General features: G+C 35.6%; 1 protein-coding gene across 5 annotated transcripts in view; it reads left to right on the forward strand.

Annotated features, from left to right (window-relative positions):
* LOC123546933 (solute carrier family 23 member 2-like) overlaps window positions 1–19,437 on the forward strand; it is a 57,872-nt gene that overhangs the window by 21,776 nt on the left and 16,659 nt on the right. Inside the window, exon 1 of one of the 5 annotated variants that reach the window (XM_053551264.1) lies at window positions 1,926–2,036. The exons of 1 other annotated variant lie outside the window; for it this stretch is intronic. In XM_053551264.1, the coding sequence (XP_053407239.1) occupies window positions 2,022–2,036 (15 nt within the window). In that variant the 5' untranslated portion in view covers window positions 1,926–2,021. Of the gene's footprint in view, window positions 1–1,925; window positions 2,037–7,482; window positions 7,506–15,696; window positions 15,795–17,689; window positions 17,856–19,437 lie in introns of those variants that run through there. 3 more of the 5 variants (XM_053551265.1, XM_053551263.1, XM_053551262.1) reach the window with 3 other exon arrangements.

A 19,437-nucleotide genomic window follows, 5' to 3' on the forward strand; every position in this document is an offset into this window, starting at 1 on the left:
CCCCCAGGACTACCTACACTCAACATAACTATTCAAGAGCAAACCTTCCAGCCACCAAAAATATGAGGTTGACCGGCTCTTTTTTCCGCCATCTTGAACCAAATCACATGCGTATGAAGAAGAGAAAACAGGCAAAAATGACCCTATCAAAAAGTTATGTAATGCATGTTCTGACATTCTCATTCTGTCAGATTGTACCTGTACCTACTATTTCATATCTCATCTATTTAATCATGCCATTTATTGCCTATCTTTTACTCTAAACTTCACCAACAATCACCATCAAACATGCAGAGGAACTATTTTCCGCGTAACCACTTCCTTATTGTCAACCAAGGGTAAATAAATTTGCTCTTGTGCCTATGGGTGAGGTACGTAGAGTCACTGCGGGGGAGTTCTCGTATCACCAAGAGAAGAATCAGTACTGTAACTATAAACAAAGTTATACACATAGAATGAAAAAATGTACCGTTGAATTGTGACCGCTCTAACTCAGCAATTAAAGTCAATCGTCAGGTACTCGCAAAGAAAACGTTGAAATTATTTGAATTTCAAGAACACAATGAAATTCAATTTCATAAGTTTATCTTAAATTGTTTGTTACAGATACTGTGTTTCGGACATTCTCTCTGACCTGCTTTTGTTAATATTTCTTCAATAGCCGATCCGGTTGAAAATCAGTACATGCTGGCTAGGATTATATATTATAAATCGAAGTGTTAACAAAAGTGTTCACCTCATTATTGGTAAACAATGAAAAAAGAGTTTTGCATTTATTGTTTAGGCAAGCAAAATAAAAGTATGGTTAAGGTAATCCGACCAACCTTAGTTGTTTTTTTTTCTCAAGGCATTAATAAAGGTGCTAGCTGACAACAAACGGAAAGAGTGTACGAACATATTAATAGATATCTGTACATAAGAACTTTGTGAATAATAATAATAATGATAATAATAGAAATAATGATAAAAATTATAATGGTGACGATAAATTTATTTTAAGAATGTGACATATTAAAGGCTCATAATGCCTTTGTTTAAAACGTGGCTGCCACATTTTTATTTATGAACATAAAATATATTAATTTCTTAGTAAATCCTATTTCCAGTTCTTGCCTAACTCCAATTTTGAGGAGTTTGTTTTAGAAATATGTATGTACATATATAAATATGGTTCGAAATTCAGTGTTCTGAATTTTGACACCAATGCTCTGAATTTTGACACTCGGACTCTTTTTGACAAATATGGTAAAATACTATATAAACGTGGCCTACCAGTACTTGTTAGAAATCTTAAACTATCTTTTTTTCTGATATTCAAAGCAAATATTTATGTTATAGTATACAGTAGAACAATACAGCACATGATCCATAGTAACGGTCATGATACGTATCAGACGTCACTTCAGAATATCTAAACAAAAAATGTGCCATGTTATTTTATGGGACTTTTTTTCTGTATTTCATGCCCTTACATGCTACTTATTCCACACCAAAAAGTTTATGTTGGAATTAGATCAACCCCAAAAGTTAAAATGACCACCCTACATACACACTCCTCCATCAGTATTATAACATTTATGAGCTAACATTAGTCACAAAAAAATGTATGATAATTGTTGATTTGAAAAATATCATCACAACAAAACGTATAAGTATCGTCAGATTTAAACATCAATTGTCTGAATAACTACAAAAATAGGAAAATTCCTACATAACGGCCTTAATTTTTGTTGCGTTACCTGAACCACACTTTTGTTTTTTTTTTTCTCCTGATATCTGACGAATTTTAAGACAGAGTCACCAGTAACACAAACGCTCTTGGCCTAATTTTCCACCTCTAAAAATATATATATAAGTATGATATTTACTATAAATATCGTAAAAATCAGTACCCAGAGACTTTTTATTCGATATAACTTGTTCCAATGTCCCAATTACACGCTTTAGAATGGAGTACATGATTGAACTTGTGATTGGAGAGTAAGTTAATAAGTTAATGTGTCAATAGGATTACTACAAAAATGGATTTTGATGAGGTATCTTTTTGTTATTTAAAATTATTCTTATATTTTGTCTAATTGTCTACCTGTAACTAATATTATTTTATTTTATTTATTTATTTATTTATTTATTTATTTATTATTTTGTAGCTGAATGCTATAACATAATTAAACGGTCAAACTGCATTTGTTTATAATGTTGTAGCCACATTCTTTGTTACGGACATAAAATATACTAATTTATTGTTAAATCCTATTTATTAATATATTTGTGGAATGTTTGCTTACTGATTAATCCAAAGGATACAGAGTAGAAAGTATTACAGAATTCATAGTTTTTATTACATCCCTTTAAAGCTCTAACGGTTTAAGTTCATGGAAGCAGATCGATTTGAATGTTTATTTTAAAATATGTCACACTGCCATATCTCGCGTCTAACTGTAGTAACGTAGTTTTATAATGTCGGACTGTCGTGTCGTATTGTCGTGTGACATTGTTGTAATGTCAAATTATCACAATGTCGTAATGAAAATACGTTACGCAAAACCGCTACGACACAACGACAATGCATCACGGCATTACGACGTTACCTAACGACAATATGGCACCAGCTCCAGACTACGACAATGCATCACGGCATTACGACATTACCTAACGACAATATGGCACCAGCACCAGACTACGACAATGCATCACGGCATTACGACATTACATAACGACAATATGGCACCAGCACCACACTACGACAATGCATCACGGCATTACGACATTACGTAACGACAATATGGCACCAGCACCGGACTACGACAATGCATCACGGCATTACGACATTACGTAACGACAATATAATACCAGCACCGGACTACGACAATGCATCACGGCATTACGACATTACTAACGACAATATGGCACCAGCACCAGACTACGACATTGCTGATAATTATAAACATGGACACGACGTTGAATAACAACACGTTGTAATGCAAGTGTCGGGTCAAATGCACATGTTGTAAATTGTTTGTGACGTATGCACTTCTGTGCTCGGATAACGTCGACTAGTATTGTACGGCCCGGATTTACGTACATGCATCACGGCATTACGACATTACGTAACGACAATATGGCACCAACACCAGACTACGACATTGTTGTATAATTATTAAAGCTGATGGACACGACGTTGGACATAACAACACGTTGTAATGTCAAGTGTCGGGTCGTGCCGCATTGTTGTAATATTGTGTTGTGACGTATTTTGGCACTTCTGTGTCTCGTGATAAACGTCGCGTGGTATTGTTGTGCTTTCGGACTTAGCTGTAACATTTGTGTAATAGGCCATGTCAGGAATCCGACTTAACAGTAATAAATTTTGCTTAACAATTGTAATAAAAAGCTCACTATCCAAATTGAAACTGAAACAACACTGCTGTTGAATTCGTTTTTTTTTTTCTTTACTGGACGTGAGTCCAAATGTTCACCGATGCTAGATTTTAGCGCCGTAAATGACGTTATTTATCAGTAAATGCTATATGCAGTTACTGGCTTGTAGGTGGGACCAGAAATATCTAGCTGGCGGGTAACTGTTTGGTGGTAATTCAAAATAACGTGAAACAGTGTTGGTCAATCCCACGAACTGTAGTGCAGAAAGGGTTAACTACATTGCCAGTTCTTTATTCTAAACCTAATGAGTTATTTTCAGCCATATGGAATGAAGACGAGAAGGAGCTGAACTCAGAATATTTACTATGCCTTAAAACTTTACTAGTTTCGTTTGCTGTAAAAATAGATAAAGAAACAGCTGTGTTAGTATTTGAACAAACAGAAACAGTTAAAGTACGAGCGTGACCAATGCATGGATTGTTATGCCAATTTCTTTGATGATTTATATGCAACAAAATAGATGGCCTGGGTTTTGTATATTGAATGAATTTAAACCACTTGGAAAATAACATATCAGGTAAAATTGTACTTGAATATTAGACGCAATCTTGATATTCGAGTTCTGGTATTCATTAAGTCGCATTATTTCCCGATCTCTCTCTCTTTCTCTCTCTCTCTCACATTTGGGCCCGCCACCCGCTCCTTCCCCCGTCCCCGCCTCCTGAAAGATGTAAACCACTTCACACAAAAAAAAAGATATCAGCGCATAAAAATATAAAAAAAGTCACTGCGGGGGAGTTTCTCGTATCACCAAGGGAAGAATCAGTACTGTAACTATATACAAAGTTATATACATCATAATCACGTTATATCATCATAGATGGAAAATGTTCCGTTGAATTGATTGCGCACACGCTCAACATGAAGCCATTCGTCAGTTACTCACAAAAAAAAACGTTGATATTATTTGAACAGTTAAGTTCAATTTCATAAATTTATCGTATTTGTTATAGATATCGTGTTTCGGACATTCTTCCACTTAATAGCCGATCCGGTTGAAAATCAGTACATGCTGACTAGGATTATGTATTGTAAATCGAAAAAGGGTCAACAAATGCATGATTTTACTTTCAATTAATTTAGATAATTTTAATGCGTACACAGCGTTCCTACTTGTCTTGCTAATACATTTGTGTTTTATAAATACATGTTCTGTGTACTAACGCTTAGATTGACTTTCTATATTTTGAGGGAAAAAAAGACAAATACAGGATGGTTCCAATTCACTCTTAGACTAGCTTGAAGTTAAACAAAATGTCATGCAATAATTTGCATAACTTATTTTTAATCACAGACACTTGGGGCTCGGCCCTCCACACTCCCCATTCCCCTCCACCCCTGGTTAAGTTTAGTCAATATATTTTAGCATTTCACAATGTATTAAGCATATGTGACGATCATTAAACGCATTTTGTAACATTTCAGCGTGTTTTTAAAAAATGTATTTTTACCATCAATGCTCTCAATCAAAGGGGTCCGGCACATGAGTGAATTAAGTTTAATGGCTTATTTTTTAATCCTAGAGTCATAATTATGAAAAAAGTCATACTAATATAACTACTCCATAGACTTTTTTCATAATTATGACTCTAGGATTCAAAAATAAGCCATTAAACTTAATCCACTCATGTGCCGGACCCCTTTGCTCTCAATACTACAAGATATGCAACATATCACAAACACTAGAGAAACAATAGCCAGTTTAACGTTTAAAAGAACCCCTACCAATGAATCACTGGTATCAATCGTCAGATCTGTTACCATTCTGTCAAATGACACCGGTCCCGACAACTCTCATTTGTATTCCGACGAGAAATCAATAAATAATATAAATCAATCTATCTAAATTCTATGGAACACTTCCTTTAGAGATAGTACCTAAGTTTTTCAAATCACAGGTTTGAAGTTAAAAAGCTTTGAAAAGAAGACAAAGGTCCATATATTTCTCAAAAACAGAAATATAGACAATATTTTAACCAGAAGTGTGGAGTTATGAGCATTTAATATTTTCATGTTAACGAAAATTTTGTGATCAAGGAAATGTAACTCTTCTTGAACATGGAGAGCATAAACATCAAAGGGACATAATATAGTCAATATTTTCTAATTGGGTGCATTTGATTTAACATTCAACTTTGATCTGGATTGCTAAATAATGATCCATGATACTGTGTGCTAAAAATTTAGAACATCTGGAACAGTCTATTAACAGCAAAACAATGCTTTTTAAATAGCAGAATCTAAATAGTTAAGCTCTAACTGGGACTCGAACCCAGGACCTCTCACACCTAAGGCAGACACTCTACCACTTCCCTATAACAGCAGTAGCTAATAGCTATGCAGTTTAATTGCTGGATTACATTGCGTGAACTGGAACAATAATCGGTGAACTCCGGATTATCGGCATATTCGCTTTGTTACCTAACGGCAATTTTTGTGTAAAGAAAAAATATAATCTAATGCTGCCAACGTCATAATCGGTCAAATCTGCCCAAATTTCTCTGACGTGTTGTTCAGAGTATGAACTTACTAACTGGTAGTACCAGTGAAATATTACTTACACTGAATCTTTTATATTTGCCCTTTTTGCAGCTGTCGAACGGCAAAGACGGTGAGTTTTGGCCAAATATAAGTAATTATTTTACCAGTTTTGAGAGGATTTCAATTGATGGGAAATTACAGTTACAAACTAAATACCTTTCTGCAACACATGGAGTCATTAGCATTCACTGTCAATCAGTATTATGACTAAGAGCGACTGTCATTCATTCATTTCAAAGTTTCATAGACAGAGTCCGTTGTTTACATTTTTTTATCGTAACCGGTGCACTTGTAAAAATCACTTTAGTTTGAAAAATCAAAGTATGCAAAGAGCTATGGTACGGTCTCTACTTCCTTGCGAATAGATCACTGCTTTGAACTGCGCATATCGTTGCCGGGTACCAAAATTGATACCGTTTCGACTGCATTATACCGGATTATCAGTTCAGCACGTGTTACACGAGGTTTGTTTACATAAAGAAGTGATGATCTGGTTTAACATAGCCGTAAGAGTAACAATTTTGGTTCCCGGTTTATGACATGCGCTACACAAAGCGAGGGTCCAGCGCAAGCAAGTGTTCCCATTGTTCGTGCTGTGTTGCATATCTTGTAGTATTGAGAGCATTGATAGTAAAAATACATTTTTTAAAAACACGCTGAAATGTTACAAAATGCGTTTAATGATCGTCACATATGCTTAATACATGGTGAAATGCTAAAATATATTGGCTAAACTTAACCAGGGGCGGAGGAGAATGGGGTGTGTGGAGGTCCGAGCCCCAAGTGTCTGTGTTTTAAATCACATTTTATGTGAAATATATATATTCAAAAAGTGTCAAATGTTCAACCTTTTTGTGTATCACGCATGCTAGCTGTGTTGTCGAGCCCACGACATAGGTGTCACAATGGTGGTTCTGGGTATACATGTACGTTTGTCTGTTTGTGCGTGCATGCGTCCGTCCGAGTTTGTCCAGGCTGTAACTCAATGGATCAAGGGATTCTTAAATAACTTGGCACATATGTTTGCCTCAATGACACGGTGTGTCGCGTGCAAGATCCAGATTGCTAGCTTAAAAGTCAAGGCCATACTTTGAGATCAAAGGTCAAAACTCGGTGCTGGCTGTAGCTCAGTCATGAATTGACAGATTTCTTGAATACTTTGGCACAAATGTTTGCCTTGATAGCATGACGTGTCTCGTGCAACAACCAGGTTGATAGCTTAAAGGTCAATTCGACATGTTGCCCGTGGGCATCTAGTTTTGTTGTTGTTTTTTCTGCAAGTGTGTGCGTACGTACGAGCGTGCGTGCAAAGTAATCAGTAGTTTTACTATCCATTCATATGATGTTGTATTTTACCCTATTCTCGAAACTGATAATACATTTGTGGCGTGTAGGAATTTTTTGAAGTTATTTATAGAGATCAGGTTTAATAATTTCTTAGGGGAAAAAAACGCATTACATGTGCGCATGTGCATTTTATTTTACTGGCTTGTAGTTGTATAACAGACTGAGACGTGATACAGGTTGGTGCTGAGTTTAATGTATTCTTTTACTGAATAATTAAATGCATGCATATATTTTAAATTTTATATAAGGTGTATATACATATTGCATATATACATAAAGGTTGATATAGTTTGTATACGTATAATTAACTTTTTCATATTTATACCAGTAATTGCAAAGTGGAGAGAAAAAAATAACAGTCACATGTATACATTTTGTTTTGTTCTCAGAGGAAATTTATTTTATTACTAACTGCGATGTATTCTTATTTTGTACTGACTTGGAATATATCAATTTATGGAAATTTTATTGTGGCACCTTAGAATCATTTTAGGATATCGCAAAATCGTGTTATGATATCATTGATTATTTTGGATGTCAGTACATGCATTTGAAGATACTTTCGCTGGCTTGGTAATTTTGTAGTCAAATGTCTTCTGTACACGATGAATTTGCTGCTCGATTTGCTGCGTTCTACGTATTTAGGGATTAAGTGCATGCGTTGTATACGTTTTGGCTCTTTTAATAGTAATGAGTTGGTGAAACTACGATGCATGCGCTGTGCTCTTGTATCAACATTTTTTTATACTGTATTCGGTGGTATGGAATGATTTTTCTTATACTGTGTTCGGTGGCATGGAAATGCGAATATTCGCAAGTATCGATATTAAATACATTCCTATGTCATGTGCTGTTTTTGTTCTAGCACTTGACGTGTCTAATTGGAAATATATAGTTTCGGTTTCATTCTCGTTATTATGTTTAAGTGATGGGAATTGTTTCGAAAATACAGGGATACCATTTTCCTTATATTTTCTAGGTCTTCACCGCTCGAATTCTTTGATGTTTCCTAAAATTACAGACTTCATTGAAGTTTATCTTAATATTTGTACTTAAAATCTCCTGTGTTATATAATGTATAATAATAGAATCGACTCATAATCTTTTTTAGAATTCGTGTATTATTAGTTTGCAGTAGTTTCCTTATTTTAACAAGTCATCATTTTGAGAAAATAAGCTTACGTGTTGACTTGAGTTACATTGTATTTTCAGTATTGGTTTAACCTTTAGCCTGTTGGGGGCAAGTGATCCTGCCTTTGTGACCAGATTAAGAACAGACATGGAAAATAACGATACAAAATTGACGGACATTAACAAATCTGCTTTTACTGTAAAGAGAAAATCCGTGTGAAATTTACTTAAATTACACATACATTTATTCTGTCTTACATATTCTGTAAAATATAGCATGCGGTAAATATTTCATCGTCCACTTGAAACTGACATTTGACTCGAAGAAAACACGTATAGATAGGACAATAAATTGTAGCGAAATTTGTGAAGAGTATATTTCTTCATACACCGAAACACTTTAAGAACGCAGCACTCATCAACAGCAATAAAATATTGAGTTCTGTATCGATTTTTCATGCCCCCCCCCCCCAACCCCCCACATTTAAGATGCCCTCAAACATTTATGTGGGGGCATATAGCATTGCTGTTGTCCGTACGTACGTCCCGAAATTTTGTGTGTCCAACTCCTCCCACACTATTAGCTTGATTTGCTTCAAACTTTCACAGATGAACAAGCTAGATCTGCAGACAACCAAAAAGGGAGGATTTTTTTTCTGTGACTATTTTTACCGCAGTTATGGCCCTTTGATAGTTTTGCTATATAGAATATACTGGAAAATCATGTGTTTCCAACTCCTCCCACACTCTTAGCCTGATTTATTTCAAACTATCACAGATGAATAAGCTTGATGACAGATGACCATAAAGTGGTGTTGGGGGTGGGGGGGGGGGGGGGGGGTGGGGGGGTTCTGTTGCTATTTTACCGCATTTTATGGCCCTTTGATAGTTTTTGCTTTTAAGAGGATGGCACAGTATGTTGGGAATCCGTGTCCTGTGGAAACAATTCTAGATTTTATTCAATTCATGCCATTGGATAATATAACATTCTTGTACCATTCTAAAAATTTGTCGTGAATATCACTTCTCCTTCTATAGATATGAAACATACAGCTCCAATTACCTAAATTCACAAAAACGCAAAACATTTATTGTTTAGAATTCCTTTATCTCAGAAAGAAATTCAGTGTTTGTTTTTGCATGCTTTCCACCACATTGAAACGTTAAAGACTCGCCAAAGGAGTAAAAACTTACAACAAGTTGGGGGGGGGGGGGATATTATCCGATGTCTTTCATGCATCAGTGGGCAAGGAGGCTATACAAAATTCTGAGTTGTGTGTTTCTGGTATAAGTAAATAGAAGTGACACTCCTTATAGATTTTTGATGAAACGTTCCAGGAATGTTATATTATCAAACAAACAAAATTGTTTTCGAAAACAAATCGCTGAAGAAACTCCATTTTTCAACGCTGTTTGTGTCGCAATGTTGCGTCTTTAAAGTCTTTCAGTATAGATTATGTAGATAAGTCGGAATGAAAATAAGTTGAACGATGTTCTTTCAGTTTTTGTTACACGAAAATTTTAACTGTTTGGACGAAGTTTCTACATGTTATATTGTTTAGGTTTTTGTTTTTGTTTCACATAAACAGTGTATCTATTTGGAATTCAAAGTATGTTTACATTTTATTTTCTTAAATATCACCTTTATATTGCCTTATACAGTGTATTTTATTAAAGATGCGTGGATCAAGCTTTAAATCTCAAAATTATTTTTACAACAGATAACTGGCCGACCGTTTGAAATTTTTGGCGGTCAACATATAGAAACATATATTGCTTCCAAATCACTGAAAAAACTGACCTCGGGTTAGATAGAAAGCGTCCTTGCTTTAAATCAATTTAAATCTAATATGTTATAGTTAAATAGTTGGGTTAGTACATATATATGAGCCGCGCCATGAGAAAATCAACATAGTGGGTTTGCGACCAGCATGGATCCAGACCAGACTGCGCGGATCCATGCTGTTCGCTAACGGTTTCTCTAATTGCAGTAGGCTTTAAAAGCGAACAGCATGGATCCTGACCAGACTGCGCGGATGCGCAGGCTGGTCTGAACATATAGGGTTTGCGACCATCATAGATCCAGACCAGCCTGGATCCATGCTGGTCGCAAACCCACTATGTTGATTTTCTCATGGCGCGGCTCAATTATAATATCAAAACATAACAGTTTTATGTTCATTATTAAGGAAGAACTACAACGTAATTTAATAATTTCAATACATGAAGGAATAAGGTCAGTAATACAGTCAAGCAATATGCCTCCTGACTCCAGTTGCAAGAAGTCTCAAGTATATAAATAGATCCTATTTTTTTCCATTTTTTACGCAATTTCGTGAAGAACGGGTGCTTTAATAATATTTTTCACTGCTAGAATGCAAGTCGGTTTCTATGTTTAACCAAATACAAAATCCGACTCAAATGTATCTTTTTTCCAAGGCTAATCTGTCATTATATAACTCCAACTTTGAGTAACTGAAGATCATGTAATAATCTTCTATAAAATTCATGATTGGGGTGAGGTGGGGGTGGGGGAGAGAAAACTGTCTTACCACCGTCGCACTCTACTCTTTCTTACCTAGTTTCATCAAACTAACATCAATCGTTCACCTGATCAAGACAACCCATGTCATAGGTCCGAGGTCAAGGTCGCACATGGAGGTCAATGATCAAACTGCCTGAAAGATTTTCGTTCAAACTAGCATTATTTGTTTACCTCGTCCAGACGGCATGCAGAGCATACGTCCAAGGGTCATTTGGTTCAAAGTCAAGGTCACGCTTGGAGGCCCAAGATCAAATAGCTTAAATTCATGCCCGTTCCATATCTTCTTAACCACTGGAACGATGTCCATGAAATAAGCATCATTTGTTAACATCATCCGGACGACAGGCAGAGTGCAGGGTTGTAAGATTTTGTTGAACATGCTGAAATAGAAGTAGCCGACCAGTTAGGGGGTCTAAGGGCCCCCCCCCCCCAACCACCCTAGAAAAATTTGAAATTCAGCGCTTCATTTCCTGCATTCTGGGGCACTTTGGGAGCATTTATATATATGATTTAAGAACACCTTTTCCACTGCAATTTTATATATACAGTATACCCCTTATTTTCACATTTTATGAGTGGACAACCAGGTCATAAGATTCAAGGTAAAGGTGGTCACTCTCAGAGGCCAAAGATCAATATCTGTAATTTGTGTCCGCTCCATATCTTCTTAATCACTTTAAGGATTTTCATAAAACTATCATAAATTAATAACCCCATCAAGTCGATTTGTAGGTTAAAACCAACCAGGTCACTAGGTCGAAGATCAAGGTCACACCTGATAATGAAATGTCGTGATCACATTTTACCTCCCAATGTTAACGTGATTCCCTCTGGGGAGGGCCCTAGATAATGTTGGAATAACTTTTGGCCCAACCCATTTGTATGTATTTAATTCAATGCTTGTATTAAATGTGATGTATATATGTGTGAATATATATATACAATAAGATATGATTAAACTAAAAATTCCCGCACAAACGCGAGGACGCGTCAATTTCATGATAACTGACAGAATAATATGAGGTTATTTAACAGTGTAGAGTCCAATACTAAATTCTATTGGACAAGTACACAGCAGTAATAGTCCATATTTGGACGAGGCGAATGCCGAGTCCAAATATGGGTTATTACTGCTGTGTACGAGTCCATTTGAATTCAGTATTTTACTCAACACTGTTAAATTACCTCTTTATTTCATACCATAAAAAAGATAGACGTGAAACAAACATTCTAGCATAAAACTGCTGTTATTGACACTTTTCGGGGGTGTTTTAACAAGAAAGAAAACGTGTGTTAACAGAGAGATTCTTGCGCTCACATGCTGTAATAACACCTTTTTATATATGCGCGTTCCGTAGCAAAGCGTAAACGTATTACGGCCCCAAAACGGATATTTCAAATGGAACTGACGTCAACGTGAAAAAACAACTCAGATATTCCCGTGCATTTCATGGAAATTTAATCATGTTGAGGTAGAATGAATTTATTTTCTAGTTTTTTTTCGCGTTTTATGCTAGAATAGCGTTGGCGCATGTTCATTTCGTGTTATAACATTATAACACGAAAAAACATGCGTAATCCCTACAAAAAATCACGCACTTTAACTGACAAACAACAACACACATTAATACGTTCTTCTGTTAATTTAACATTTACACCCAGCACGCGCGCTTTATACAAGGGAAGTTATTCCAAATGTCTCTTTATAAGGAATCGGAAGAGTTGTCCCGTCCAAGTCAATTGGTTGAACTTGAATATATAGGTGTGAAAATAGTAATTCATATTGCTTGTACACTTGACAAGTAAATATCAATATTTGCTTCATTTTGACTGTCCAATACGTACGCGGCAAAATAGCTCAGTCGGGTAATATAATAACAAAAGAAAATCAGCAAATCGTTTTGTACGAGTTCGAATCCTCATGGGATTTTTCAATATCTCATTTCCTTTGTTTTTTATTTGATTTTACGTGTATTTGCATAAACGTCTTTATATAACAAATAATAGTACGTTCATTATTGGCTTTAGTACATGCATTTAACTAATATCATCTATAATAAGCTGAAGTCCAGTCGACACCGAATGACTGACTCGTTCTGTAATGATATTTCTTAGTTATACAAGACTTAAAATATGAATACATTTACACGAATGGCTGAATTGATAAAACTGTACGAATTCTACTCAAGTCGTAAAGATCTGTGATTTTGCTTCAACCCATCCATTCTGTAATTATCTTTAGAAAAGACTGTTTGAAGCTTGCACTAGGACTAGAAAGATTTATGCAGTTTATTATGTATGCTTCACTAAGAAAACAAACAAAAAAACAGTTGTTGTTGTTTTTGCAAATCAAGGGGGACATGTATCAAACATATGTTCTTGAATTTGCGTCTGTACAAGTGTGTATTGTGTAAGCAGTAGCGTATTTACCTGTTAGGCCCAAAGGCTGTTAAAGGGCCACTAGCTGAAAATGAAAATGCCTTTAAACAACTCATGAACCACTGGTTGGATTTTCATCAAACTTGGTGTGAAGCATCATCTCCTACCAATTTTGTTCAAGTTAGGACACTTGGTCTCATGTAGGGGCACTAGCTCTAAAAATAGAACTAAATTTAATTTATCGCTCGATGGATCTTCATCAAACTTGGTTTATAGCATCACTGTAAGGTTCTCTCCAAAATATTGTCAAGTGGGGATGTTTGGCCCTTTTAGGGGCCGCTGGACTAACGGGACACTAAAGCTGAAAATGGAAGATAAAAAATAGATAACGTCTTATCTTGAAGGTTGTTCTAACGGTACATGCCGTCACAGCAAACTATAGAAAAAAAAGCTTTAAATAACTTCTATTTTAATGAACTTCTTAAGGATTTTCACGAATCTTGGTCGGAAGCAACGTCAGGTGGTCATTGTCCTTTTCAGGCGAGCGACTTGGGTCCATTTGGGCCTCTTGTTATAGTTAGGCCACATAGACTTAGAGAAAATAAAACTATTTTGTGTTAGGTGTTTTCAGCATTTTCCCTCCTATGATAAGGTCCCCTAAGAGATTTCAATTAATGTGTTCAAATTTCAGTATGTATATAGGAAAACAACGTTAACGTACGTTAAGGAATACGTAACGTATCAACACCTACACAGCAACAGATATTAAATTTTGCACTATGCTCATATATAAGACTAGACGGTCCGACGCAGTATCCATTTTAACATTCGTGTACTGTATCACGAAACTGTTGGCAGTTCATGCATGACAAATTTCATTTGCGTTTTTGACAAATTAATGTATACTTAATAAAGATAAATGTCCTCGTCAAAGACGGCATATGTTGTAGTAGCATTGTTGTTGTTGTTGTTGTTGTTGTTGTTGTTCAAACAAAAATGGTTAAATTGACAAACATTTCGGAAACTGTGGTAAGTTTTGTATGTAATTTTGTTTATTGTCTGCAGTTTGTTTTGGGGAAAAACACGGTGAATTGGCATATTATAAATAATGTACCTTATGCATCGTGTTCAGGTACCAGAGACTTCGGTCGAGTTTTTAAGGTCGCTGACTCTGAATCACTTGCTGTTCGAAACCTTGCTTGTGATGAAGCCATCCAGCTGGCTCACAGAAGGCCAAGTGCCCGCAAATGCATTTAGCAATGCCCCAATGCACCTCTTCTTTCACCATCAATAGCTTGAAAAATCGCCATAATTATGACCAGATAACTCTTAAGCAAACAAAATAAAAAGCAAATGACTTCACTCCACTTTGTATTTTCAAAGTTTATGCATCGCAAACATGATTTATTCTACTGTGTTTACTGGGTTTAAGTCATTTTTTAATTTGCTCTTCCGATGAATTGCATTACAAGGTAATCTTTGTGTGAAAGCTATAGTCAACGGCCCGTTTTAGCTCACCTGATCTATGGGAAAAAACTTTAAAAATCTTCTTGTATGAAAGTTCAAGGCCTTGGCCTTAATATTTTCAATATTTTATATATAGCATTGCTTAGTGGTTCTCTAACAAGATTGTTCAACTTATGCCCCTTGGGTGAAAAGAGGCCCTGTTCCGGGGTCACTTGTTATATGAGTTATATAGGAAAAATACTTAAAGAATTACCTGATCATATTTCCTAGACTGTTTAATTATAATCACCTGATGACCTCAAGTAATTAGCGGTCACTTGACTTTGACCTTGACCTACTGACCAACTTTTTTGTTTTTTAATGTACAGCCTTGAAATTTGGATGACATATACAGTTTTGCAACCAATCTTAAAACTAACTTTCAGTAACCATGAATGTGACCTACTGACTTACTTTCTTAATATTTTAGCATCATTTTGAAACATGTAGCTTATATTACTCAGGTGAGCGATCCATGGCCATCATGACCCTCTTGTTCTAATTAAACAAGCTTTTATATAACTATTTATTTTAACCAAATAAGACAAGTTATTTTGTAAAGAAAATGCAAATCAGACACTTTAAATCAGAGCTTCGTGTTTTATGTACATCCTTCATAATACAATGTAAATATTATCCGTGTTTGATTTTATATCTTTTTGAGGAACAGTAAATATATCTTCCACTTTAATATCTAAGTAAACTTAATGGGGGAGACAGACCGAGTTGAAAATGACCTCAAAAAGATTTAATTAAGTTTACCTGTCTCATCACTTTACATATTGAAGAAAAGGGCAGTGTCCTATATCATAATTATGTATTTTGTACAATTTACTGCGTAGAAGAGGCTCAGATTAGTAAGGGGTATAAGATGGCTAAGCTCAGGAGTATATCCGAAAATGTTGTAAGTTTAGTTGTTATTTCTTTTTTTTCTAATAGAAACAAGCTACCACCGTTAGTTATTCAAACGTGGCTATGAATATTTACATATTTAACCTCTTTTAGTCTTATATCAATGGGAACTATTTTCTGTGAGTAGGGTGTTTTTCAGCATTTTCCCTCCCATGATGAGGTCCCCTAAAAGTTGTCAGTTAAGAGATTTGAATTTCAGTATGTATATGAAAACAACGTTAACGTACGTTAACGAATTCGTTCGTTAACGTATCAACACCTACACAGCAACATAAGCACAACTTGTGCAACAAGAGTAGACTGTTTACAGTTCATGCATGACAAATTTTATCCCATTTTGACATTTTTTACTTGATAAAGATAAATGTCCTCGTCAAAGACGGCATAATTATTTTGTTGTACATTGTAGCTTTGTTTTTGTTGTTGTTGTTAAAATAAAAATGGCTAAATTGAGAAACATTTCGGAAACTGTGGTAAGGTTTGCATGTAATTTTGTTTGTTTTGGGGGAAAAACACGGTGAATTGGCATATTGTAAATAAATTATTTATGCATCGTGTTCAGGTACCAGAGACTTCGGTCGAGGTTTTAAAGTCGCTGACTCTGAATCACTTGCTCCTCACTAATATCGGTTCGAAACCTTGCTTGTGATGAAGCCATCCAGTTGGCTTACAGAAGGACAAGTGCTCGCCATGCATGTAACAATGCTCAAAGGGACATCTCTTATTTCACCCTCAGTAGCTTGAAAATATCGCCATATGACATGAAGTGTGTAGGATGAATCTTAAGCCAACTAAACAAACACTTCGCTTTGAAATTTCAAAGTTTATACATCGCAGACAGGATTTGTTCTACTGTGTTGTTTTGCAGTGCTCGCACATGTATCAAGATAAAAAAAACAACCGCATCCACGGGATTCGAAGGTTCCTGTCTTTTTTTGTTGTTTTTAATGAAAAATCTTATCGTAACACAGACCGTCGATACAGACCGGAATCATAGAATAGCTTCCGATGTTGCTTGAAATAGCTGCTTTGAATTTCTAATTCTGATGTCCAGTTCAATGACATTTTTACCGCAGTTATGGCCCTTTAGTAGATGTAGAGAAAAGTATTGTGTGTCCAACTCCTCCCACACTATTAGCATGATTTGCTTCAAACGTTCAAACATGAACAAGCTTCATGTGGAGATGACCGTAAAAGAAGGAACTTTTGCTGTTGCTATTTTTACCTCTGTAATGACCCTTTGATAGTTTTGCTATATAGAACATAGAGAAAAATCTTGTGTGTTCAACTCCTCAAACACTATTCAAAGGATATGCTTGAAAGTTTCACAGATGAAAGACCTTGATGTGAAGGTGATCATAAATAATGGACTTTTTTCTGTGGCTATTTTTTTTTTCGAGAATTACGGCCCTTGCTTAATTTCACAAAATATGCCATAGTGAAGAAATTTAGTGTGTTCAACTCCTCATACACTTTCTGAATGAATGGATTCAACCTTACCTGAATACAATTTGCTTCAAACGTTTAGTCGAACATCCTTCATATGAAGATGGACTGTGCAAAAAAAATGCTATTTAGAGAATGGCACAGTATGTGGGAGCGTCCGTGTCCGATGGACACAATTCTATTATTCATTCAGTTGACAGGGCTACTTTTCAGTTGGGTTTCGGTGTATATGCGAAATGGCCCAATAGGTCATAATGCATTCTAATTTATTTCAGTCAATTTTGATTTGGTGTGTCTGTGAAATTACCTTTATCTATACGTGCGTTGCATAAATATTTTTGTTTGAATCGATGTCAACACTGAGCAGAAGTAATAAGATCTCTCAAATGATAGATGTTATCTAAATAAATAGGTAGACACTTTAAAATTTAAATATCCTCAGTTGACTTCAATGTTGTTTACTTTTCTAACCTGAATACCTGTTTATAAATATTTGTCACTGAAGGATAGTGTTCTAGTGTTGAACTTGTATAATTTTGTGTCTTGAACATTGCGTCTTAAACTTGTGGAGAAAATGGCTAAGCTAAGGAGTATTTCCGAAAGAGTTGTAAGTAGAATTCATTTTCGTATCAATTTTGTTCAGCAATTTATGCAAACGCCTCATAATTGGATATGCAAATGAGTTTATAGCTGTTCTAGATATCAAACGTCTATTTTACTATTTTAACAGTTCAAAAGTATTATTTTGTCAGATGCAAGCTACATTTTGCGTGAAGACCATGAATAAAATACCTTCATATCTGTGAAAATATGAAAGAACTTGTATTTGCCGAAAGCACTGTACGATGACCTCACTTGCACGTTTGCAAATCTACCTCAATCGATCGGAAAACATATAGTCGTTTTTGTGTTCTTTTTTTTTTAAAGAAAAAAAAACACCTTGATCGTGCATATGTTTTAGACTTTTTAGCTCGACTATTCGAAGAATAAGTAGAGCTATCCTACTCACCACGGCGTCGGTGTCGGCGTCGGTGTCGGCGTCGGCGTCGGCGTCACACCTTGGTTAAGTTTTTCGTACCAGTCCACATTTTGACAAAGTCTTTTGAGATAAAGCTTTGAAACTTTCAACACTTGTTTACCATCACCATGGCCAGTTATAGGCAAGAGTACATAACTCCATCAGGGATTTTGGCTGAATTATGGCCCCTTTTGACTTAGAAATCATGGTTTAGTTTTTCGTACCAGTTCATATTTTGACAAAGTCTTTTGAGATAAAGCTTTGAAACTTTCAACACTTGTTTACCATCACCATGTCCAGTTATAGGCAAGAGTATATAACTCCGTCAAGGATTTTGGCTGAATTATGGCCCCTTTCGACTTAGAAATTTTCGTACCAGTTCATATTTTGACAAAGTCTTTTGAGATAAAGCTTTGAACCTTTCAACACTTGTTTTCCATCGCCATGTCCAGTTATAGGCAAGAGCACATTACTCCATCAAGGATTTTGGCTGAATTATGGCCCTTTTTGACTTAGAAATCTGGGTTAAGTTTTTCGTACCAGTTCATATTTTGACAAAGTCTTTGAAGATAAAGCTTTGAAACTTTCAACACCTGTTAACCATCACCATGTCCAGTTATAGGCAAGAGTACATAACTTCATCAAGGATTTTGGCTGAATTATGGCCCCTTTTGACTTAGAAATCTTGGTTAAGTTTTTCGTACCAGTTTATATTTTGTGTAAAGTGTTTGACATATGGCTTTGAAACTTTTATCACTTATTCAGTATAATAGTCTCTATCTGTAGGAAAGAGTACATAACTCTGTCATATATTTTGGCTTAATTATGGCCCTTTTTGGACTTGGAAATTGGTTCTGATTTCATACAAGTCCACGTTTTGTCAAAACTATTAGACATATGGCTTTTAAACTTTGAACACTTGTTTATCATCATGATTTCCATCTGTAGGCAAGTGTACATAACTCTGACAACTATTTTGGCTGAATAATGGCCCTTTTTGGACTTTGAAATTGGTTCACACATTGCCATTTAGTGCAAGACTTATCGAAATCCACAAATATGGGAACATTGTTTGTCTAATGTATTTTTTTCTTTTGTCTGAATATCTGTAGAAATATTTTGACCCCATTCTTCAATCAATTCTTCGAATAGTCGAGCGCGCTGTCATCCG

Source organism: Mercenaria mercenaria, chromosome 9 (genome assembly GCF_021730395.1).
Source record: "Mercenaria mercenaria strain notata chromosome 9, MADL_Memer_1, whole genome shotgun sequence".
Taxonomy (NCBI): domain Eukaryota; kingdom Metazoa; phylum Mollusca; class Bivalvia; order Venerida; family Veneridae; genus Mercenaria; species Mercenaria mercenaria.